This window comes from Battus philenor, unplaced genomic scaffold (assembly GCF_028537555.1).
Source record: "Battus philenor isolate CCGP_79_NKW_IND1 unplaced genomic scaffold, ilBatPhil1.0.hap1 SCAF_10, whole genome shotgun sequence".
Taxonomy (NCBI): domain Eukaryota; kingdom Metazoa; phylum Arthropoda; class Insecta; order Lepidoptera; family Papilionidae; genus Battus; species Battus philenor.
Window position 1 is genome coordinate 8399767 of NW_027181662.1, and position 25691 is coordinate 8425457.

Below are 25691 nucleotides of genomic sequence, written 5' to 3' on the forward strand. Positions count from 1 at the left end.
TAGGATCTTCAGCGACCCTCATAGAGTAATAGCTATAATACATGATGATTATTATTCCAAAAACATTGTTATTAAACTGTAACAGTACCAGTATCACAAAACACAACACAAGTAACAATGGCACAAAAATAGACAATATTAAAGCTAAGCTAGAAACTAGTCTAAAATGTACTGCGCCAGATTCTTAAGCTCCGAAATTTGCTATACAGACACATTAAGAAGAAACTTTATAGTGCATTACACTAAATCTAATTTTAAATTATTTATAATAGCTAAGCAATAAAAAAGATGTGCAAATGTGCTAAGTAATAATAAAATATTCTGCGCGTGGATGTACCTACTGTGCTATAAATCTTGTTCATACACAATGTATAGTATTAATAACCTAATAGAAAAGATTTGTTCCGTCTTTGTACAACATATAAGTATGTGAAACTTACCTCTTATCCTATCTAGCTCTTGTGACTGTGAATTAAATCTGTGATCCCTGAACCAGGTTACACTGCCGACTTCTGATGTGTGATCCAACTCTATTTTTGGGTGTGACAATTGTGGAAAGTATTTTTTTAGTATATTTACACGGCAAAAACATAAACAAGTCTTGCTAAATGCTGCTAACGATTCAAAAAACTTTTCTTTTACAGAACGTTAAATATAAATATTAAATAATTAATGAACATAAACTATAATAATTATAAAATGACTCGTAAGCAGCACTTGGCACTCGCACAATGTAACAAAAGCATAACAAGCCCAACGAACGTAATATACAACCGATATACACAAGATTTACATCATTCAGCATACTTTTATATCGCATTAAGCGGTATTTGAATGTTTGAAGGCACCCGGTTGAATAAACCAAAACTAAATCTAAAAATACAAATTTTAATCATTATTAAAAAAAATTGTAAACTATAATGAAATAGAATTAACATAAAATAGTGATTTAGAATATAATTTTACGTTAATCCTTTATATTTATGTTATTGCTGTCACAATGTATCAATAATACTAGATTGTTTATATTATGTAAAAGGTATAAAACAAAAAAAAAGTAATTATTAATGAGATGCATTCAGTAAAAACAAATCGAGGTGTTAAAATATTAAAGTATTTAATAGAAGATAAACTTAGTATGCTAAATGGCGTCGTTTATGGCATGTTTGCTATGTTGTTTTTAACTTTATATATTTTAGTGATGACATCAAATCCAGACGAAAATTTTATTATCATGTCTTAAAACAACATCGCACGTACAAAACACGAGACACCAAAAGCAAACAAAAAGCCTAATTAGATGTGTTCTGAAGTTCATACCTGGCTGTTGTGTGTAGCTGAGCTGCGGTAAAAGGAAGCAAGTAAGGACGTTCTCTCCTGTCGCTTCATCCCTGTCCGTTTGGAAAGTCAACAACGGTTGCGCCTGGTTCTCCGACAGCCACACAGCTTTTAATTCTAAGTTGACAAGTGTGTACGGCAAATATTGTAACCTACGTAATTGAAATAAATGTTAGATTTTTTCAAGGTGAATTAAGATTTTAAATCAACCGTTAAGCAATAACTTAATAATAACATTCATCTGTTTACAACGAGTGACCAGAAAATAATAATATAATCCTGAATTGGTTGCGGACTCTTCTAAGATGAGATCACCTTATTAAATTGGGCTCTTCAGGCATTCTTTACATACACGTACTCACGTGGTCATTGTACTCATTGAGTAAATTCAGGATCATCACAAGTTTCCGTCTTTAATATTATTTAGATCATGTAGATGTAGAAAAGAATCAAAATTCTACATAGAATAAAGTTACTCAATAAACTTTATAGCGTACTTAGGATGTGAAATTCTTACAAAATGTATATAAATTATAAATTATTTTAAATATCGTTAATTTAAATTTCAGAACCAAATAAATCGTAATGTATTTGCGTTTTAATGCGAATGGATTGACACCGAAAAGGTCAAATGTTAACACCTCGACTAAATCATTCAACCTAGGCGGATCACGCAACAAAAATGAGTTATTTCAATAGCTACTGTTTATGAAAAAATGAATAAAAGCTATATCCATTACATAAAATAATACAGTATTATTTCTCTCTTCTTTTGTTTAGTAGTGACATGTTAATAAAAGCTTACCAACCCCAAACCTAGTGTATTCTTATCACAAATCTTGGATAGAACTTTTCAGTGGTTCTACTGTGAGGCATTACAAATGTACATCTTATAAACAGTCCATTTTCAAATTTTTTACAATTTACTGTTTCAATAGATTTATTTATTAAAGCAATGTAGTAATCATTTAAACTATTTATTAGTTACAGTAACTTTGCACAGCAAATTGAGACGTGTGGTCTCTAAGTTCATACTTAGTTCAGCGGTAGCAATTTGCATTGATATTATGAACGTAAATTTCAAAATCAAAAATAATGACAACATGTTTTTCTAAAAAGGTAAATAGAACACGAAATTTTGTGGTTAACTTTTTCATGGGTAATTTCTAAGTGGCACTGTTCAGGTTAAAATCCTAGAGAATCTTGCACAATAGCTAAGACCAATTTATGCTTCACTACAGTCTGTCAACTTTAGTCTTTAGTCTTATTTTACGAAAAGTTAACAAACTGTTAAATTATTCTTTACTGAAATATTCTTGTACTTGGAGCCGACAAAATGAACTGTAACATTCCGAGGCTAATTTAAATTGTGTAAGAAAGGTATTTTGGGAATTTAAAGTAAACAGACAATTTCTTTTGTATTTAACGTAATTTAAATTAAATTATGGCTGAAAGAACAACTTTCGAAACTCAAACGCTATGATTATTTTCGAAAGGCGACCTTTATTTAAAGGTGATGTAATAATATAAACCCAGAGTCAGGAAAAATATTTACAGGAGGCATTAAAAATTATTAATAAAATATAGATGTCTCACCTGTTACCGCTAACATCTAAGACATGAAGGGATTTACAGTTTCCTAATTCGTTCGGCAATTTAGTTAGCTTGTTGTCTCTCAAACTTAGTACACCCAATAGGGTCATATTTCCAATTTCCAACGGAATATCCCCCAAAGAATTCCTGTCCACATTTAGAACTGTAAGTTCATTGAGATTTCCTATTGACTTTGGTAGTTCCATCAGGAAGTTCTCCGTTAACACCAGCTCTTGAAGGTTAGTGCATCTGTAAAATTATAATTCATAATTGGTGCAATAATTACAATTATATTTTGGTGCTTTCAGGTGATTTAGTTTTATATTAAAACAGTTAAATAGTGCATATTAATTACACCAATAACTCGCTTTGCATAGTTTCGTTTTACGCTTTTTCGAAGTTGCGTAGCTGTTTAATTAGTACTAATCTTTACTGTGCGTCGTTAGATTTGCGAGATTGCGTTTTTTTAGTTTGATCTTTACATGATTTGCTATAGATAATCTTAGTTAACTTTGGGTAGTTTCAATTTGCGTCGTGTTTTTTTGGAATGTAATCACGACGCAAAGTGAGGTTTTGGTGTACTACAAAAAATCAAGGTTTTGCGGAATGTTGTATAAATTGTTTTTAATGATAATAATATTTATTATCTACCACTTACAGGTGGTTCTTTGAATCTTTGTAAAAAGTTCAATAAAAATGTAATCTCATCTACAACAAAAACGTTTAACTCGATTATAAAATCGTATCAATGTGTTTTACTGATGTAGTTTTGGAATGTAATTCAGATTTATTTTTTTTGATATAAAAACTTTTTTATACTTCTGAATTAACTGATGTTTAAAAAAAATAGGGGTTTTAACAAGACACTTTTTTCAAAAAAATTTTTTAACTTGTAATATAATTATTTAATTATGACTAACCTCCCTACGTTTTCGTTTAACGTATGCAGGCGGTTCTGATCTAACTTGAGTATAGCCAACTTTGATAGATCGCCTATACCATCGGGTATAGTTTCGAGCATATTCTGTGACAGGTGCAAATCAGTCAGAGAGCATAGACCACCAATTTTTTCTGGAAGCTTCTCCAACTTGTTTTCGCTGACGTCCAAACATATTAATGCCTTTAAGTTCCCAATCTCTGAAGGCAAATATTGCAGCTTGTTGTGATCCAACCATAGTTCCTCAAGCGCTGGCAACTCACCGATGAATCCAGGCTGTAAATGAAAATCAAAAACTTTAATCATACCGTGATAATAAAATGATTTTTAAAAAAATCTTAAATTAACAGTGTAATTATCCACTTTTGTAATATATAAGAAATTTCATTTATTTATACTGTATTTTAATTTAATATATTTTTTAATGAATAAATATTTATTTTTGGTTTAATATCTATCGGCAATGTAACTTATGATTTAACTTTTCATTAATGTTAACTAATATAGTTTTAATAAAATATATGTTTTATTTTATTAAAACTGTATTTTTTGACGACACTGTACATTGTAAAAATATCTATATGTTACTATATAGATGCAGGTAGCACAAGAGCGGATGCGACGATCTTTGGGGAAGGCCAATGCCTTGCACTGGACGTCTATCGGATGACATGAAAGAATCAAATATATATTCATGAACAGTTACTTATTTTATTAATATAGTTTACTTACCAATTCCTCAATTTCGTTGTCACCTAAATCTAGCCTTTCCAATTTTGTTAGATTCTTAAGTGATTCAGGCAACGATTTGAGCAGGTTCTCTCTAAGCTCCAGTGATTGTAGAGACACCAGGCTGAAAATAAAATAAATTCATTTGTAAAACCGGTATTGACTCTCAAATTTGAAATAAATTTGTACCTTTTTCAAAATAAAAACTTTACTAATCATGAAATCTTTGGTAAATAATTATTACTAAAAAATTTAGTCATACATCTCTTTTTCATCCGTACATAATATTTTAGGCCTAAATTAAATAAATATTTTAACAGTCTGAAATCTACAGCATTAAACTAACACTTTTGCCTTATTTCTAAAAGAACCACTCATGAAGAGTGATTATGCGGTACTCAATGGTAAGAGACATGCGTTAAGCCTCATTTAAACTGGGCATTAACTGATTTATCAGCCTGAAATTCATGAAATTCGTTAATCGGTGTACGCGTGGCGCTGAGACACAATTTACGAGTGCTATTTGACACGAATTGATGAGAAATACGCAGGATTATAATGAAAACACAATCCGCAAACGGGCTACACATTATTGAAATTGGTTATCGCATAGGATACTTATGGCATGTGTGAAAAGTAATCTCCAACATGTCGAACTCTTAAAGACTCAGTCAACACCAGCATCGTTTCAACTGAAGGACGTAGAATGCTGGATATACGCCTGCCCCATAGACTTCCAAAAACACCGGTCGGAAGCGTCTTATATCCAGTATCTTCAAACCACTTCGATAAGGCCGTCCGACCATGTTGGTGGACGTTCTACGTTGTGATTGCCTTTCCGTGGTGTACACACCAGAACCTTAAAGCTCCAGTGAACAGCTTGCTGTGAAGTCTGATCACGGCCATTTCATCTAGCCAATCCACCGGGCTATGACGGTTACTTTCGCTAATCTACGGTTCTTCTCAATACTATCTAATTCGTAAAGAAACCCCAAGCATGGCTCTCTCTATGGAATGACAAGACAGATTGGTCCCAAAAATGATATTTTAGCTGTCGGTCTCTCGATAACGCAATCTACTTCATTATGATCAATTAAATCAATTCTTAAAGAAGTTTTAACTGAATGTTCATAATAATATACATAGATAACCATTTTGTTAATTTGAATTTTGGAAATTGCAGAAGTAATGTCTCCTTTAAACTACACTTGTAGTCGTCTGCAATGCACCAAGCGTCAGTGCGGAGTAGTACACGTCACAAGTCTTGTTTTTCAATCCCTGAGTAGATGGGGCACAGGAATTTGTAGACTAATTCGCGATATTTTTGTCCATCAATTGTGATCATAATGATCATAGCGTTAAAAAAAATTAAACTAGCGGATCGCATTAGTAAGTTCATTCCTGCATTGTTAAACGTGTGACTGAGAAATGTGTATCATCATATACAGGATCTTTGATTGTTGCTGTCAGTTAATGTATGGTACACCCTAACAATAATAACGTAATGATATTCTAAGTAAAAAAACGTGCAAAATTCAGATTATTACATATTAATTATCGTTTAATATCTGATCCCTGCAGACTATACTGTCAAAAGTTACTGACCTGTGTCGCATGCCTATGGAAAAAAATATATTTTAGGGTGATTACTTTATATAGGAAGGTTGGAAAAAGGTCTAAAATTTTGCTGATAAATGAGATATACATTCGCAACTTTAATGTTTGTGTGTGTGTGCGAAGAGAATATTTTAAAATAATTTTGTTTCACTTTCAGTCTTCTCAACAAATTACTTGTCATATGCATGTTGTGTGTACATGAATGTTAAACAGGCATGAGTAATGACTTCATAAATGGAAAGAATTTAATATCACGAATGTTTTTGTAACGCACACCTTGGCCTAATACTGATGGTTCGTCATAGCATGACAATTATTCTTTAAGGTATACGAACAACTGGGAAACAATGGAATGACTGAGACATCGCGGTATCCAAGAAGTGACCGTGAAAAGCGATCGTATTTAAACTTTATGTACGATACGCTAATAAAAAGCGTTTTGATTAAGTTTTTTGTTTCTCTTTAAATTTCTATGTTTAAATATTGTATAAAGTTTTCTTTTATTATTTTTATGTAAGAAAAATACCTCATTAATTTTAAGAAGCAAAGTTGATATAAAGCTTTGAACTTCTCGAGTTCAAAGCTTTTTAAAGAAACCGGGTTACGTTACCGCGAACTCGTAATTCAGATATTAAAAATGTGTCAAACACTTGTTTATACTACACTTTTTTGTATAAAAAGAAACGTGGCATGCCACTTAACGGTTGACACGTGTAATTTGTTGAAGTAAAATTTGTATCCCGCGCAAATTAATTTTATTTTCCGTACCAATGTAAAAGTGTAATAATTTCTAAAACACTTTACTAAATTGATTCAGTAATTTCTCATCGATTTATGGTAATATTTATAACTAACTAATTTGTAACTTTATTTCAAAAAAATTAAAATTTTAGTCGTATAAATGAACTAATAAAAAACTTCGGTGGTTTTGTTTGTTGAGATAGAGTATATTATACATGTGTGGCTACAAATCTTTATAAGAATGGCAATACTGGAGACCAAGTTTATGAAAGATGAAAATAGATAATCAAAAGAGAGATTCTTTGAAGATGTCTGACAATTTTTAAATCTCTTATCACTTTACGTCATACTAAACATGAGAGTGAATACTGAATATTTTTATAAAACAGCTTTATTCTTTAATGCACAAATAAAGAAATATTTTAAGTTATGGTTTACCACAGGTATGATTACTTTAATTTCGAAATTTGCCGTTTTTTTACTCTGACTTAATTACTCCGGCCTAACAATGAATCTTAATAATGAAACGCCATGTTAAATACATAAACCTGTATTACTATGGCGTAACTTACAATGTACAATATTGTTTAACGATACGCAACGAGCATGTCACTCGCGCGGTGCGGCCTTGGGGCTGCATTCCTAAGCAGATGTCAAAGTACTTAACACTTCGTAGTACGTTTGAGCGCAGACGTTGCGCTGATTCACCTCGCTTAACTCATCATCTACCTTGTGTGCTATTTACACAAACACTTTACAAACCCGATACAAATGCTTTACTATTACAGCTTATACGCAGCAGGCTACAATTAGTAGTTTTAACTATAACCAATAATTAAACCAAACGTCGATACATATCTTTCGTGAACCAAAGGCTGCTATCGAAAATATATTAGGGAGACCGGAAAGTTATATCACTTTCTTAAGTTAAATTCACAGGACTACATTTTTTACCATTTTTTTTTCTAATCAACTATGTATTCACCTTCGTAATTAACAACCTTTTGCCATCTATTATACAAATTTTCAATGTCGGAGCGGTAAAAACCAAGCGGTTTATCTGTAAAATATGTCGTCAGAAACAACTTTACTTTCCGGTTCCTCTAATACAATATTTATCTATGTGTAACTAAGTTTCATGTTACATTTTACTTTACCCATAACCAATCAAATACAAAATGATTTTGTAACACGGCCATTAATTCACATTAAGGAATTTATTAACAACAAAAAGTAAATGTTCGTACAATACCTAAAAAATATTAATATTGAACTCACATAATCTATTTGGGTGGTCATCCGTCCGTAAAACAAGTAATAAGTATTTTCTCTAATTATAGCATCTTATTTAATCTCGAAATCTAATAAAATGAGCGTTTAATGTAAGATTAGGTTTATAGCGGCTGTTAAAAAGCCAGTTACGATTTAAAGCCGAGATGCGTTTTGACGCTCCAACTGCAATTGTGTTTGTCTTGCGTAAACTTTCATTCTTAGTTTTTATTTACATTTATACCGAGAAATAAACCCAAATATAAACAGGAGCAACATTTATAAATACTTTTTATGTTTATTACATTTCGATGTTTGTACTAAAATAATTTTATATACTCTCTTGTAGATAATTCTTCATTTATACATATACGTAAGTTTAAAAATGCATTATTAAAAACTGAAGTAACAGTTCTAGCGCGTTAGACAAAAAGACGGAATGAATGCGACAAGACAAAAACTGGCGACGTTGCAAAAAACTTCGTAGTTAGATAAGGAGCGACTCGACGAAAATGATGCTCGAGGCACGCCCGGATTACCGCTTATCACATGCATCCCATACAATTAGAGTAGCGTGCAAAACTTGACGTAATGTCGAGGTTTAAAGACTGCGTCTACTAATTGTCCTTCATGTATACCATACACATATTATCGTAATAGCCGAAGACTAAATTTACTATAAACAAAAAAGTCTTTGTTAGCGTTGCAAACGAGTTAACATTTGGTAGAGCACGTTTGTGTTTGTTCCATGTGTATGCGTTATTTTCAGCCTTGGATTAATTCAAACATATTTAAAATAATTACCATTTTTATTTACTTTATTTAAAACATAGAAGTAATGTTAACATTCAATAACATCAATCTGAATCTCAATACTGAAGACATTAAAGGAAATTATGGTATACATAAGCAAAAACCTTTACGATCCGTATTTTTGTAAATTATACACAACTTCATTATGTTCTTAACGCTTATTTTCAATTCTTTAAACTCAATTTCAAAATCGCAAACGCACTTTGAATTTTTAATGTCAAATCTGTTAATAAATGTATTGTTTAGGAGTTTGATGGAGGAATTTGATGTCTTTGTAAATAAATCAAACAAAAGAAACAGTAACTATCAAGACTCGGACAGTTCTAACGGAACTTTTTTTACCATTAACAAATTAATCAGTATCGCAAATGTTTGTTGGAGACGTTAACAAAAAACGATAAGTCAATGTACCGCTCTAACGGAACCAATCGTTAAGAACAATTAGTGTGTTATATGTAACAATGTTGAAGAAGAGATAATTATTTCAAACGATTTTGTAACAACATTACTGTTGCTTGACGGAGGGACAGGTGACGATCAAATTTCATCGTAATTTAATGGAGATACAAGGAAAATAACATATTATTCAGACACGATCATTTGACGGTAACGACTGCGAATATACAAATAGGGTCGTTTATGACTAACTTGCACGCTAAATGTTAATAAATCAGTGCTAGTGTTTTCAAGTCATACAACTATTTATTAGACAAAAACATGAAACGGCATATCTGTTTGTAATGCTACTGTAGTTTGTCTTGACTTCGTTATGTCAAATGCCTGTAAATAATGATCCTAAAATTGTATTAAGGTATCGAAATTTACAAAGAATAAAATATATATATTTTATGATACCAACACAATTCATGCGTTAAAAGGAATTTGAAAATAAATTAAAAAATATTTCAGACACTTTTACTATAAAATACTTAATATATAACATGACATGACAAAAGTAATTAAATATAACCGTTTTAGCTTCGTAACTTGCAAAACAGTTGTCACTAAATTATGGACAAAAAGCACGATAGTTAATTAATTTTTGAAATTCTTATCTTTAGATTCAATTTGCTATGCAGAATTAAAATTAATCTAGTCATTATTATTTCAAAACAATACATTATTGGACAAAGAAAAGAAAGTTGGAATGCTTTAAGAAAAAAAATTGACTATGTATATTAGTACAAAAAGGTTTTAGACGAGCTATCTAAAACTTTCAGAAAACTTTCTCTATTGCCTGCAAATAATGAGTGGATCTTTTATAAAGAATCATTTAAACGTGACATCCTTTTGATAATGTACCTAAAATATTTTCGCAGTATTATATTTAAACTTTAAGAATTAATTAATTTTAACTAAACATCCTAAGTTGGAATTAATTTTTAAATTCCATATATATGGCAAAGCATAAAGGTTTATTATTAAAACTGTACGATAACACAGAGTGATGCTTATAGTTTTTATATGCAATCCCATCTTTCATATACCAAAACACTTACTTTTTACTTAATTGAAAACGTATTTGCAAACATTTTATCTATCCCAGATTATATTATTTACACGTACAAAATTTAAATAAATCGTTAAAGAAATACCTTTTCCGAAATAATTTGATCAACGAACACTTCCATTGACAAAAACGAAAAACGAGATCAAAATTCATTCGAACAGTTTTTCAATATTCGTACCTTCCAAAGTCGCTGGGCAAACTGGTGAGAGACATATCATTAAGGCCCAACACGGTGAGCGCACGCAGTTGACTAAATCCGGCGGGCAGCCGCGGTATAGGATTGCTGCTGAAGTCTGCGATCTGCAGTGCCCGCAGCTTCTTGATGTCTTCTGGGATGTCCGGAATGTCTGTAGTTGAAAAAAATATTAATGTGATACGGTCAGTGTTAGCGTGTACTAAAAATAATGCCTATTCATTCACATTTCTTCATCATAATAGGGTAAAGACTGGTTGGTTTTTGTTGTTTAACCTGTATAGTCGACGCTCGGCTATGCGTATGGTTTCGTGGCCGACTAGCGCCGTACCGAAATGGTTAACAATGTCTCCAAACATTTCCGTAGATACAAAAAGCACTAACATTAAATATATATATAATGATACATGCTTAATTAACATTCTCATGTAACGTCAAAATTCTCATCGAGTAACAATTCCATTAAATCGATTACAAACCTTTTTATGTAACATGTACTATTAAAATCGAATAAAAACGAGTAAAATGTATAGTTACCGTTAAAAATGTTTTAATAAAACTTTTCATGGACTTTTAATATCAGGTTACTGCTACGCAAAATTTAAAACTATACAAATCGGTTACCAAATATAGATGAGATAAGTTATGAATACAGAGCCGTTTCGTAACTCACGTGACCGATACCAAAAATGTCGCGAATGACCTATTGAATTGGGAGCTGCGTAAGTATTGTGGCGTATTCACTAGGCCAACAGGTTCAGTTATTCATTACATGGACACTCGAACGTATTCACAATACGATTTATCACTGCAGTATGTTCTAAAGTTATAAACAAAACAATGTATCTGTTAGTGTGGAAGGTCGAACTGACGGTCATTTTCAATAAACAAATCTTAAAATACGTGAACATAATGTATTTATTGGGTTATGGGTATTCCTTATATAACATTAATCTATTTTATATTACTTTTCTATATTGTTATCCCTATGTTACAGTCATAATTTATTATTTGTAAGTATATAGTAGAAAAACAAAACATCACATTCATCCAATTTTTTTTTCAAGTATTCTTTTCGATGTGCCATGTAGCAACGTTGTGTAAGTCATTAATATTGTTGTTATTATTGTATGCCTCATTGCTACATGAATTTTTAAGGGAATTAATTAGGCACAATTATTTACTTTAAACAAATCTTAGACTAAAGCTCATACTTTACGTACAATATTAAATTAAATTACAACACTGTGTTTAAAATAGTACGTGAAGCCAAGCCATGAAATTGTAAACAAACATTTTTTTGTAACAATGGAACTTATCGTGAAACACTTAAAAGTCTTGTGCGACAGAGTGTGGTAATATTCAATGGCCCGTTACCTATTACATTTTTTATTAATTATCAGTTAAGCAACAGATTTTTATTAGTGCTTCAACGATGAGATTGGTTTAGGGACATCTGATGGTAAATGGATCAACCAGCGCACCTTAGTATGGCATGATAGCGATGATACAGACGGCGTTGGATAAAAGAGGCCTACAACTCTCAGCGCGCAAATCTCAATATATTGGGCTAACAGCGTAATTTTTAAAATTGACATAGACAGTAAAATTTAATTAATTGTAACTATTACAAGCTGGCCGGAAATTGTCCTCTCTCAGATTTGCATGATGAAATCGAACCTTAATAAATTAAAGAAAGATTAGTTCGAAACAGTGTTCACAAAGTCATGCGAAGTCGTTTTAAAGTTATTGCGAAACCATTATTAACGAACTTTTAAAAATATGACGGTTGGGTACATGCTAATTTTCACTGGCTAAACTACTAAGAACTAATCAATTTTTTTCTCGAGATTTATCGATTTAGAGCTTTTAATGATTTATCTTAAACATTTTTTTACTTTTTTGGTCGTCGTTTCCCCATTATGTTCAGATCGAAACGATTCCGTAACTAGACGTTTACATAACATAGTGCAATATAACTACAAAACTAATAAACCGTTTTCTTTAACCGAAGTTTTTATACATAAGTTAAGAAACAAATAAAAACCAAAGGCATAGTTAACACCAAAGCATATTTTTTTCTTTTTTAACCTTTTTATTTTAATACTCACATAAAGTTCAGATAATAAATTAGCTGCTAAAGTACAGATGTTGTGTTACAAATTTAGCAAGAACCAACAATCTTCTGAAATTTATTGCACATTTGTGTTATGTCGTTAAAAATCACGTTTTAACGGAGATATACAAATTTGATACAAAAAATGACATTAAATCAAGACCAGCTCCATTTGTGTGCACAAGCAAAAATAGAATAAGAATGTAAGTTTTCTACGAACTGATTTCCCGATCTTCAAAATCTAATCATTTCAACAATACATCTTTTATCTTCCAAAGATCAGACTTCTAAGTTAGTTTTGCTTTAGGAGTTGTTTTTCAGAGTCACTTTACCTTTATATTAACTTTTCAGATAGTGGCGTATGCGACTTGTTTTTAATACGTCACTACTATACAGCATTAGTTAGTATATATAGTAGCGTACTCTAGTCAGTATTAGGACACTTGTGCCAGAACGATAGTAACGGGTACTGCCCTAGGTGAACAATTTGATAGGTGCAAAAGCTTTAAAGGAATTAGTGTAGCTCTTTTGCTGACAATAAATGTACGGTACACCCGGTCGGAAAAATCAATGGTTTTAAAAATAACAAGTAATGTAATGATTTACTGTATCCCTGCAAACTTTGTACTGTCATAAGTTATTAGCATTCCAATAGAAAAAATAAATTAATGTAACATATTTTAAAAGCATGACTTCATACAGGGTGAATGGAAAAAAAGCATTAAAGTTCTTTGTTGGCGAGGGAGCTACACGTATACCCTTTTAACGCTTTTACACCTATTACTAATAACCCTCTATAAAAGAGTAAAGTCGTAAAAATTCTAAAAAGAAATAAGACAGAACAGTAGACTAATGCATTATGTTCTTTTGCCATTACATAAAGATTATAAAATAGGAACTAAATTATTAGAAGTACAAATTAGTCAAATCAGGGCTGTTATGAACGTTTTAAAAGAACATGTCATGTCCCAATTCAGAAAAAGGAAGCCGAAGATATTACGTATTTGTGAAAGCAATTTACTTCAAAATTGAATGAAGAATGAATATAAAACGCTTCGAATGTTTACAGAACTTTAGTATTGACATCATTACAATCGATGAATCGTTAAAAGAATAAGAGTTTCAATAATAGGAGTTAAAAACGGAATAACATGATGATTTGCATAATCATTTACAGATAACAAGGAATACGCTTTTACGATCGAAATTCAAGAAAATTTTATAGAAATTTTGTGTATAATAATTCACGTAAAGGTAAGAATATATTTTATGTAGAGAGACGATTGAGGGTTAAATTTCGTCTCTGACAACTAATTCAAACATAGAAATAAAATTGAACTGTGCTAGACATGAATTCTAAGATAAGTTCATAAAGAAAGATGCTATGCTTCCAGTCAAACGTTGCTGTCAGCGCCAAACAATAATAACCAATGGTTATTAAGTGAACTTTACGATTACAAGAAAGCACAGGCAAGCACACACCTGTACGGTTATAGATGGTTTGGATGATAAATAATTACTTATGACTTTTGAGAAAATTACCTGCATATAAACAGTTTAATCGCAAGATTCCCATTTTATTACAAATTAAATGTCTGGAATAAACTAATAGATATTATATGCATTAAGTGGTGAAGTACTATTATGATAAATGCTATAACGCAGAAGTTAAATAAATGCAAAAATTAACATCCAGCGAATGTATATGTAAGTATAATATATGTAAAAGCAAGCGATGAAAACTGGGTTAATGTGTACTGTCTGCAAAAAAAGACAGAGGTTCAATTATAGAATACGAATAAAAAAATTGTACGCGAATTACAGGTTTCTTGTGCGAGCGTGTTTTCCTAAAAAAAATGTACCAATTGGTTTCGCTGTTGCTGGTAAACAAAGTATCATCTTACGAGTACAATATCTTTAAATCGGTAGTTCCGTGAAATTGAACGTTCGCAGATTTTATTATAGCCTTTTTATCCGGATTTCTAATTTTGCGCCGTTAACGGTAGCTCGGCCCGGTTTCCGGTTCACAGGCGGGCATTCCACTGACGGTGTCGTCATCAATTATTGTTTGAGCCGCAGGGACCGATGCGCAATCTATGAACGTTTAGCAAACAAGCCTCATAAATAGGTCAATTGAACGACGATCGACTTGAAAGTGGCGAAATAAGTAGGTCGGGCGTGTACGTGCGGTTTCCTGCCGCCCAGTGAGCTACTGTTTAAATTTTTAAAAAGTACGAAATTTATTGTAGCAGATATAGATGACAATTTTTTTTAATGATTTTAGGGATGAAGTAAGACTACAATGTTATCTTTTAATAAATATGTATTGGATAAAAGCAAAATGATTAACAAGTAAATATGTTCACAAAATAATATAACTTAGTGTAATTACTTTATATTTACCTTTTATCTTCAAAGTAAAAATATATAAGTTATACTTAAGAACAGTTTTACAACAAGTTTAAAAATATTTATATATATTTGCTCTGATATAAGTCGCAAAGAAATCTCAAAAATATTAGTCGTAAAGAAGTGTTTAATCATATCATAAAACAGTTAAATAACAAGAGGTAAGTCAAACCTGTCCGTGTCTCAAGTGCAGGTAATATGGACAAAGAGCTTTTTAAGCTGCGAGTAATGTGAACATTGTATCACTACTTCAACCACGGAGACTATTTTAAGAAAGGAATGCGACTACTAACAATCTGTCTCTAAGTGCATCGTTTTGTTTATATGGAGGGGTGAATGGCTATTCACAGATCTAAGCCTGTGGCGATCTCTCACTGTCAGACATTCTTTTAATATTTAGACGCACCGCTCCGACATCGAGAGTGAAGCTTTCTATTCAATTTCGTACTGTTCATAACATCTATTTCTAATATTTATTCCTATATCTCACTATGCACTGCATGTTTAATATAAATTGCTTAATCACGGGGGAAAAAACTTTTAAATCTTGATATGTTGCTACATGTGTTTGATGGTCAAAATATTGGATAACTACGTTATGTCCACACAGCCTCCGACCCCTACTAAACACCGCTACTAAAAGCCCGACGGTAAGATAAAACTACGTGTTCGATAATTATTATATACTTTAGAACAGCTTCAAAACTGTGATACGTATATGCTTTTATATAAATATAAAAAGTTTTTACATGATTTTTAAATTAAATGCACGTATTTTAATTTTAAACGTAACCAAAAATGGAATAAGTAAAAATAAATTTTTGACGTAAAAATATTTTTATAGCAATAAAATCCCTTTGAAATATTATATATATATATATATATATATATATATATATATATATATATATATATATAATAATGAGATAATTATATATGTAATAATTATATATATATATCGGCAAATTGAAAACAACAATTAAATAATAAACAGTTACTTTCGGTAGTGCAAGTAAGACTACAATTTTTCTCCGAAATTTTAAGCCACCTGTTTATTTACTATAGGTCAAGGATATCAAAGTCAACAGATTCTCAGGGTAAAATAGTATAAAGTACGATTGAAATTTTTTAGCGTAATAAGGCATTTAAAATATTCAATTTATGCGAGTTATCGAAGTAGAAAAGTATATATGGACTAATTTGACAGAATGTGAAACCCTAAGCTTGAAATTTAACTGAACCATTCAACTGAGTATGGAAAAACAGGCACATGTACAACTGATCGTTTATTGATTATATGTAACTTACCCAAGATTTATATATCACCAATATTAATATTTTGTAATAATACTTAAACAAATCATTTTTACAGTGACTATAATAGATGTAAAACTAGAGTAGAATAATATCCGCTAGGGAACACATCTTGCGAAGAACCTATCGGATGAGCAGGGTAAATAAGGAAATAGCCTAACCTTCAAACTACACAATCTGTAACGCTTGGTTGCAAGCATTCGATGAAACAAATAAAGAAACCTTGATGTTTATTAATATTGCTATATCCTAAATTATTTACTTATTCAAGTTTATCTTATATAAAAAATGTAAGGAAATAGTCTAAGCGGCGGTTGATTTTTTCCAGACAATCATTGGATGGACCAAGAGAATCACATTCCGAGGCTTACTTCCATCTGTTGGCAATGACTGTCCAGATGTTTTTCATGACCGGACCACGTCATTCAGAAAAAGCTGGCTATTATATAGCTCCTATTGTTTATTTACTGTATATTTTAATTTTATTGTCGTCCTATTATTTTTTTGTTTAATTTTTTTGCTCATGGAATCATTTACAATGCTTGTCTTGTGGTAAGAAATTACAATAAAAATCTTTTGAATACCTCATTAAGGTTCGCATTACTTTAAAATTTTGTTTAGTCTGTAATGATTTTCTATATTTGCGTTTAAGTTGTTAATGTGCCTTAAAAACAAAGTGAGAAAATGATTCGGGCGGTTGTGTCAAAAATAGGTTAGAAATATTACGTGAATAAATATGATAATACATAATTTAAAGAATTAAATGTGTCCAATGATTTCATATGTATAAAATTCATTGAAAAAACAAATTAAAACTGTTATATAAAATTATATAGTGTTGTTTTATACTTTTAAATATGAGAAAATGCATAGCAGCGCGTCCTAGTTTTAACATGCCGCGTCGTGTTCGCTCAATAACTTTTATCAATTACAGTGCCCTGTAAACCGGAATATTTTACATCCTCCGATGAGCAAAGGGTCTAATAGAAAAATTTATTTATAACATTTGTTTAACACGTTCAATGTCACGCCAATTTTAGAGGAATTGTCCGCAGCGCCACGATGAATTTTCTATTATGCGACACATATAATATCGCAATATTATCTGCAATGGATAAATTACAGTATCCAACCACGTTTGGCATGTTAATTGCGACGGGGGTCATTGGTGACCCCCGTGGCGCTGGAGTGAGATTTCGCGCGACTTCTAAAAATATCTCAAAAATTGACAATTGAAAATATGCAATCGTCGTTTATCTCATATTGTTTCTTCGCGTTGTTGAGAAATAGTTTCCCGATTTTATTGTTTTCGAAAGTGTTATCAATCAGGCTTTTCGTATCTCCTATTTAATTTTTTAGTTAGCCTATAAAATTATTATTTCAAATGAAGATTCTACTTCTAACAACGATATATTTTTACCAAGTCCTTCCAAACGATGGCGAGTATTGTCAAACAGTGAGGAAAATTCCTCGAGCAGTTCACCTGATTTGATGATACCATCTTCAATACGTCACTGTCGAATTGAAACAGATAGTGAAAACTAATTTGAAGATGACGGAAATAATACCAAAGATAATACACAAAAAGAGGCAAATGGTTCAAATTGGCATATTCCTTCGTGCAATCAACCAAAAATTACATTTTCTAATTCATCGAGAATCAACACATCACTGAAACGCACAGTTTTTATTGCCTATTTGTTTTGAATGAAATATTTGAAATTATTGCAAATCAAACAAATATATATGCTGCGAAAATACTATCAGAACAGCGATCACGTCGTCTTGATAAATGGATTGAAACAAATCCAAATGAAATAAAAAGATTTTTTGGCTTAATTATATGGATGGGATTAGATCGTTTATCCAAAATTCATCAATATTGTAGTAAAAATGAAGTATATCACCAGACATTCCCAAGTACAGTGATGTCGAGGAATCGGTTTGAATTACTGTTACGATTCATTTATTTGAGTAATAATTAAGAAAACGATCCTAGTAAAAGATTATTCAAAATTATTAATATTACAGACACATTAAACAGAAGCTTTAAAGAATATATTAATAATCATTGGTGCTTTTCCGACGCCTCATTATTTTCCGTCAATATTTGAAACAAAAACGGCAACGATATGGAATAAAAATTTTAAATTATGCAGTGGTGCAGGATATACTTAATCATTTCAAATATATACGGAAAAAGAAAAAATAGAGATAAAACAGCAGGAACCATATCGTCAGAAATTGTAATAACTCTGCAAAAATATATTGGGTAAAGGGCATACTGTTTGCACAGACAACTGGTACACGAGTGTTGATCTGGCAGAACAATTAATCCCAAAGAATACACATTTAGTGGGTACCTTACGGAGAAATCGACGTGGAAATTCAGTAGAATTAGTATCCAAAAAATTAAGACGTGGAGAACTTATTGCTAGCGAAAATAATTTGGGGAAAACAATGTTAAAATGTAAAGATAAGAGAGACATATTGCTGCTTTCAACAAAACATTCGACAGAAATGGTTACTGTACAGAAGAAATTTTAATCACGTGTGAAATTAAAAATGGTTGTAGACTATAATCTAGAAAAATCATCACTCGATTTATCTAACCAAATGATAACTTATAGTTCACCACTACGTAAACCTTTTAAGTAGTATAGAAAATTAGCGATAGAACTGTTATTGAATACATGTATGGTTAATACCATGGTATTATTCAAACAGGTCACACGTAATAATATTCAAATTCCCGATTTCAGAATGAAAGTTGCAAGGTATTTAACAAAATGTCGTGACGATGCAGTTGAATTTTCTATTTCTCCACGTGAAAGCTTGCTGAGAAAACCACGTCATCAATTAAAAGCAATGTCGAGAAAAGCTCGAACGGTGCGAAGATTTTGCAAAATTTTTTATCAAAAAATTCAAAGAAGCACGGAAGAATAATTGCAAAAAAACTAGAAAGGAGTTGTAACATATCGTGAAGACTGTGATGGTTCAACCTTTCTTTGTTTAGAATGCTTCAATACGACACATCGGATCGTGCGCGTATAATAAAACTATATTTCATGTATAAATTAAACTATTTTCAGATGTTTCATACTGCATTCATTTCCTCACACCACTACATCAACCATGATAATAATATAAAAATATTAGTATTATCATTTGTTTGAATTATATATATTTTTATCAATCCGTGCGCGCCGGTCACCGGTGGCCCCCATGGGGTCACTGCCAAGTTCAGTTCCGGTCACCGGTGACTCCCATTGCATACAACGTGTTAAAAGAGTGGAATGATCGAAAGATCATAGACTAATCAAATGAAATATACATTAATAAAAATTTAATTACAGCCGATAAGAAACGGGCTATGAAATATATACAATTTGAGTTCCAGGTTGATTTATTACGAAATTTTATATTTACAGAGTTTTAGAGAAGTGGATATGTACCCTCAATAAAATTCAGTCATTATAAATATCGGAAGTGTCATAGAGAACCGTATTTTACTCTTCTTCTCTTTTTTAAGGGGATAGAAAGATCGTCATAATGACCGGATTTGCGCTGCTCTCATCCAGCGACTTTCCCGCAACGTGGCAATGCTTTGCCTGATAAATCATAATACCTAAATTACATGATACAATTTGTTATATGATGGTTATAAATGGTATAACCTTTAATAAGTTATCCGGACAACTAAAATGCAAACGAAAGTAATAAAATAACAGATTTATCGTTGAAGGTTCGAGTTCAATATACAAGATGCACACATAACGGCAGGCTACATTTTTGGTCATTCAATGTTACGAAACGCAAAAAATAATTGTGGATATTAATCTCCATTTAAACTGCATTTTAATCTGAATGAGTCAGAAATCCGTAGTCGAACGAATGTACCCGACATAGCACAGCAGGTTGCAAACAAGTAGAAGGAGCAGAGGGCAAGCCGCACCGTGAACTGATAGCCGCTGGGACCTTAAGGTTCTGGAGTAGCGACTACGGATCGGCAAGCGCAGCGTTGAACATTCACCTACATGGATTGACTATCTAAGTTAAGGTCGTCGAAAAATGAATACATTTCGCTCCCAACCGGTCCTATTGTAAATCTACGGGAAAAGTTTATAGCAGCTGAACGATTGAAATAATTATGATGAACTGAAACCAAGAGATGTGGGACCAACAATGTTTGTGTACTTTCATCTACAACAAATAGCCATTACCGAGGGTCCATGTTTAGTGCAAATTATTCGTTTAAGCCGTGCATTACCAAACATTCAAGACACTAACAAGTAGCATCCTTGACTTATTATATTTATTTTAAATTATTCTACAACTTAAGAACGGATTGGATTATCATCTATATCTTTTATGTATACAAGGTATCATTTATATCAATAATGACAAAAAAATAGTGCTAACTCTTCAAAATAAACAAGAAATATTTATTTAAACATTCATATCAACTTAGCATACCGGGATAAAAATGTAAGCTTAAATCATATTGTAACTCATCATTTCAAAACTTCTGAAAAATTCACAGAATGTAGATAAGTATTTATCGACGACAGAGACCAATGATATTTCAAGCAAAAGAATTCCTATGATCAGTTCAATTCATCTGGATATATTGATATGAAAGGTCAAACTTACATAAACAAAAGTCCGAGCAAATAAAAGAAAAACGTTAACAGGCGGTCGGGGGTTTCGGCTGGGTTACTCCGGCCTGATGGAATTCCATTACAGCTTTATTGAGTTGTGGCTACAAAGCGGGTGGACGGTGCCGATCCACCGCTCGCGGTAATGGAACTCGGTTATACTTCCCACTGGCAATACAATAACCAACCCCCTCTGAACATTTTATTGGTTAAATTTTTCTACTGCGATATAAAGTGGACAATAGAGAGTTGATTAGTCAACAATATTAGACACTTTTTTTACTAAGCTTGCACACAAAAACAGTAGATGTTTTGAGACAAGTGTGTACAAACACAGGCATTTCAGAACACTATTATTAACAATTTTTGAAAATTAGTAACAATCGTAACTGACAATCGTTAAAAAATTCTCAAGATATGAATATTTCGAGTTGCGACATGCTATTTATGATTATCGCCATCGTGACATAAAATGTTTTAAAAGAAACGAAATGCAATAAATAATAATACGGCAACAGTGTAAAGCTATGATAAGAATAACATTTATTATTACATCACGTTATTGGCAAGAAAGCCAAAATGCATTTGCCGATGTAGTTGTATACAAACAAGTGGTATTGTTTCTAAAACTATGCTTAAATTAACTTAAAATTCGGTTTGTAAGAGTCCTTGTTATCGATACCACCGATAAATATGCCTTGATATTAATGTTTTAATTAACTACTATCCATGTTTATCCACATTTTACTAACGCAAGAGCTAAAATTTTTACGGGTAAAGTACGCTTTTTATTTAGTTTTTACGTCTCATTATTTATATATCTTTTAAGTCCAATTCTATTCCACTATTAATTAAACTTTAAAAAAAATACTTTAATTCACACAATGTAGATAAAGAGAGCAGATAAAAAAAGTATGTCATTTTATCGCTGCTGATTTTATGGGCTAGTTGTGGATATAATTACTTCAGATTAATACTCTGTCCAGGACATTTTTAAACATAAACTCACGCCCATGTGCATGGTTCGCTTACAATGTTATTTGTCTACAAAGAGTAAAATACTTATTCAAATAGAAGCGATTACGACGAAAACGCCTGAGAGCTTCAAAAAGAAAGACAAAAATTGTTCTTTTAACTTATAAGGAAAACAAAAAGTGTCCCACGTGCAGATCTAGAATAAACATTTTCACATAGAAGTAGATGGGAAAAAATAAGATTACAAAACACGTTTCGTTTTGTAACGTTGTTATAAACTATATACAAATAAATTTATGATTTCGAGCTATTGAAAAATTTAAAATAATGTTTTACAGCTGCTATTAACGATAGCTGGAATAAAGATTTTAATATTCTAAAAATAAGAAAATACTAACCGCTTGCTATGCTAGTATGCCACGTTGTGAACGAGCAGACGATTGATTGTTCGCAATAATCGCACGGCCCCCGTCGGGCGGCTGCTAAACGTTCGAATTCGATGTTTCACTGGACATTTGTTTACATAACTGTTATTGGAATTTTAATTTGACCGCCCATTCAGTGAGTGAACTCTCTATCCATGCAGTATTTTTGAAGGTAAAACGCATTTGCTAATATTTATAGCTCGTGAAATGTATAAAGTCGTGGTATAATTTAACTTTTTAATTTTTTTGGATTTAGTTGGTATGGCGATCAACGAAACATTAAATAATTCTTGCTTAACAAACAGCATCTAGGGACATCGGTTTTATCGTGTCTCACATCGCAAATCTGAGTAGGTTCTCATTTCGTGTGGTTTACATGAAATTTAATAACAAGTGGCTCAAAGCAGCAAGCATATGAGTTTATTAAAGCACGTTGAATAACGTAAATCCTTCATCCTTCATTTTATACTAACGTAATGAACCAAATACTTAATAACTATAAAATTAAAATAAATTCTCCTTCGTGCACCTCTTCCGGCATTTAGATAGTCAGGTAGCAAAAATATTGTAAATTAACTTCGTTAAAGTTAGTGACGTAATTTTTAAAACACTTATTTAGACATTATTTATTTATCAAGCTATTTAATCGTTTGCTATTCTTGTAAAGGTTTTGTATTTATTAAAAAATTAATAACAAATAATAAAAAAATATGATGAAAAATTTTTTATTTCGCGACAAAGTATGAAATTAAATTTTCGGCACACGTGACCATTAGTCACACATACCTTCATAAACGTGTCGTTGGGCTCCATTGGCTCGCATGACGTTTTTATTTTATTACTTAGCCTTATACAATTCTATTACGTTGAATTCATGTATAAACCAAAAGTACAAGTGAAGTCTACCACTTTCCAAAACATAAGCAATTTTTTAATCAGTTATCTCTTTTAACTTTTGCGTGGAACTGATAATATGAATAATAGATAATTCTGACTGGAATTTAAAAACAACGTTGCTACTGTCTAAACTCTCAGACTGAACTCCCAGCACTGGTTTGCTTGACGGACTTACTAAGCTAGAGATTAACGTTAAATGTTATTTAATGTTTCTCCACATACATTTTGCCTCTATAATATACACGTATTTTCTGCGAACAACTATTTAGATCTATTGTTAAGAACATGTTTTTCTGTTATGATTGTGTAACGCTTAGTAATTATATTACGTAAAAGCTGAAGTTAGATATACTTTAATAAATTTCCCACACTTACCAAAAAATTGGTCATAGCTAACCGGTAACGGAAGAAATACAACCGGTTCCATAAAATGACCTCACCTGCTTTTTTTTGTTGATGAACTGCAAATCTTACAACATTCAAATTTAACTCTTCGGCGTCCATTTATAATTATTTATTTCTTAAAATTACAACTATAATGAACGTCGCTGTGTTATTGCGACCTCTTTGGAATGAAAATCACAATTTTAATTTGCATAATCAAAAAAAGTAACTTAAAGAATAACTTGTAATTGTCTTGATTTACAATTGTCACTAATAGAATGAAAGTGCATGCCGCTTCTAACCGGTAAGGAAATCCATATATAAGGATTAAGTTAATCAGTGGACGTCATAGGGCTAAAATAATGACGATTAGAACGTTATGAAATGAAGATAAGTATTCCGAGCGTGCTTTGCAATAATTTTAGAGACGTAAGTCTCAAAAAGTTTAATTTAAATCATTGAACCTCTTTTCACTATAAAACATCAACAATACCACGAGTGCATTTCCATTTATGTTTTTAATTACATAATATAATCGTGAATATTGTAATTGTTTGCGCCTATTATAATCCTATACACTAATTTTAATTTACTTTGGTAATAGATATTTGTGTATATACACAAGTCATAACTCATAATGCATACACTTAGGACGACTGTAAATATACTTGTAAGCCGCAGAAACGTTAATCCAATTTTCTTAAGCACTTCGACGGCGTTGTAGAAATGTATATTTACATATAATACCAGGAACCACATATGTTACGTACGCATATACATTTCACGATGCATATTTTAAAGTTTTAGATGTGTGTAACGTATGTGTTTAAAATTATTTATAAAAATTCAAAGGCGAAGTATAGTTTCTGACGCGAAAAATCAAACGCCGGATGCCATATTTTTAGTTACATGTCAATTTTTTCAAACAATACCTAGCGCGGTTTGTGAGTTAAGCCACAAAATATTTCGTTGCCGTGAAAGGCGCTTGAATCAGCAAACTACTTGCTATTCTTTAATATGCATAATTCCATCAATGTTATAAGCAAAATAAAATCTTGTTCTTTTGCAGTTTATGCTGCTAAATATGTTTGTTCTCTTTAAAATATACCTTATTCGTTACTACATTATTTTCATTAAGATGACGTTGTTTATGACTGACACGTGACGATCAGCATGTTAGCGTAATGATTATGGATTGTAAACCTAACTATGTGTGTTTTAAACAGTATCGCAAGCCCTGTAATTTATTTTGCAATAATGATTTATAAAGCCGAACATATATTTCAACTTCTGCGCAAACGATAGGATTGATTGATATCGATTGATGATTATCATCATCAGAATATTTCCATTTTCTGTCTTTTGTTTGGTGCGTAACGGATACACATGACACAGAATACTGTACCAGCCGCCAACAAAACTGACAGAATATTCGTTTTTTGTTACATATTTAAGTAAGCCCGATTAAAAAAATATATGTTTCCGAGTTACGACTACAGTAAATTTATTGAAACGAAATTGGCTAATTATAAACAAATTTAACGGTAACCGCTGTGCCGTATCATAAAATTAAAATAGCATCGGCATTGTTTCAAATTTAGAGCAGAGCGGTTAACTGTGAATAATGCTGGGAGGTTGGTATACAAACTTAACACAACGCAATCCGTCTGTTGCCGAGTTAACAGGAAATCTAGTTCATCTACACGGGTCGCTGCAAGCCCCATTGAATCACATACCGTGAACTTTGCATGTTCCATCACAACACATATGTAT

At 31.7% G+C, this 25691-nt stretch overlaps 1 protein-coding gene across 11 annotated transcripts in view; it reads right to left on the reverse strand.

Annotated features, from left to right (window-relative positions):
- The window catches only part of LOC137922922 (protein lap4-like), a 90109-nt gene that overhangs the window by 53431 nt on the left and 10987 nt on the right, over nt 1-25691 (reverse strand). For 10 of the 11 annotated variants that reach the window (XM_068766057.1, XM_068766078.1, XM_068766044.1 and 7 more), the window contains exons 3-8: nt 10726-10894; nt 4601-4721; nt 3852-4144; nt 2935-3180; nt 1321-1490; nt 441-530 (exon numbers count right to left, since the gene is read on the reverse strand). In XM_068766057.1, coding sequence (XP_068622158.1) covers nt 441-530; nt 1321-1490; nt 2935-3180; nt 3852-4144; nt 4601-4721; nt 10726-10894 — 1089 coding nt within the window. The remainder of the gene's footprint in view (nt 1-440; nt 531-1320; nt 1491-2934; nt 3181-3851; nt 4145-4600; nt 4722-10725; nt 10895-25691) is intronic. The other variant, XM_068766050.1, reaches the window with a different exon arrangement.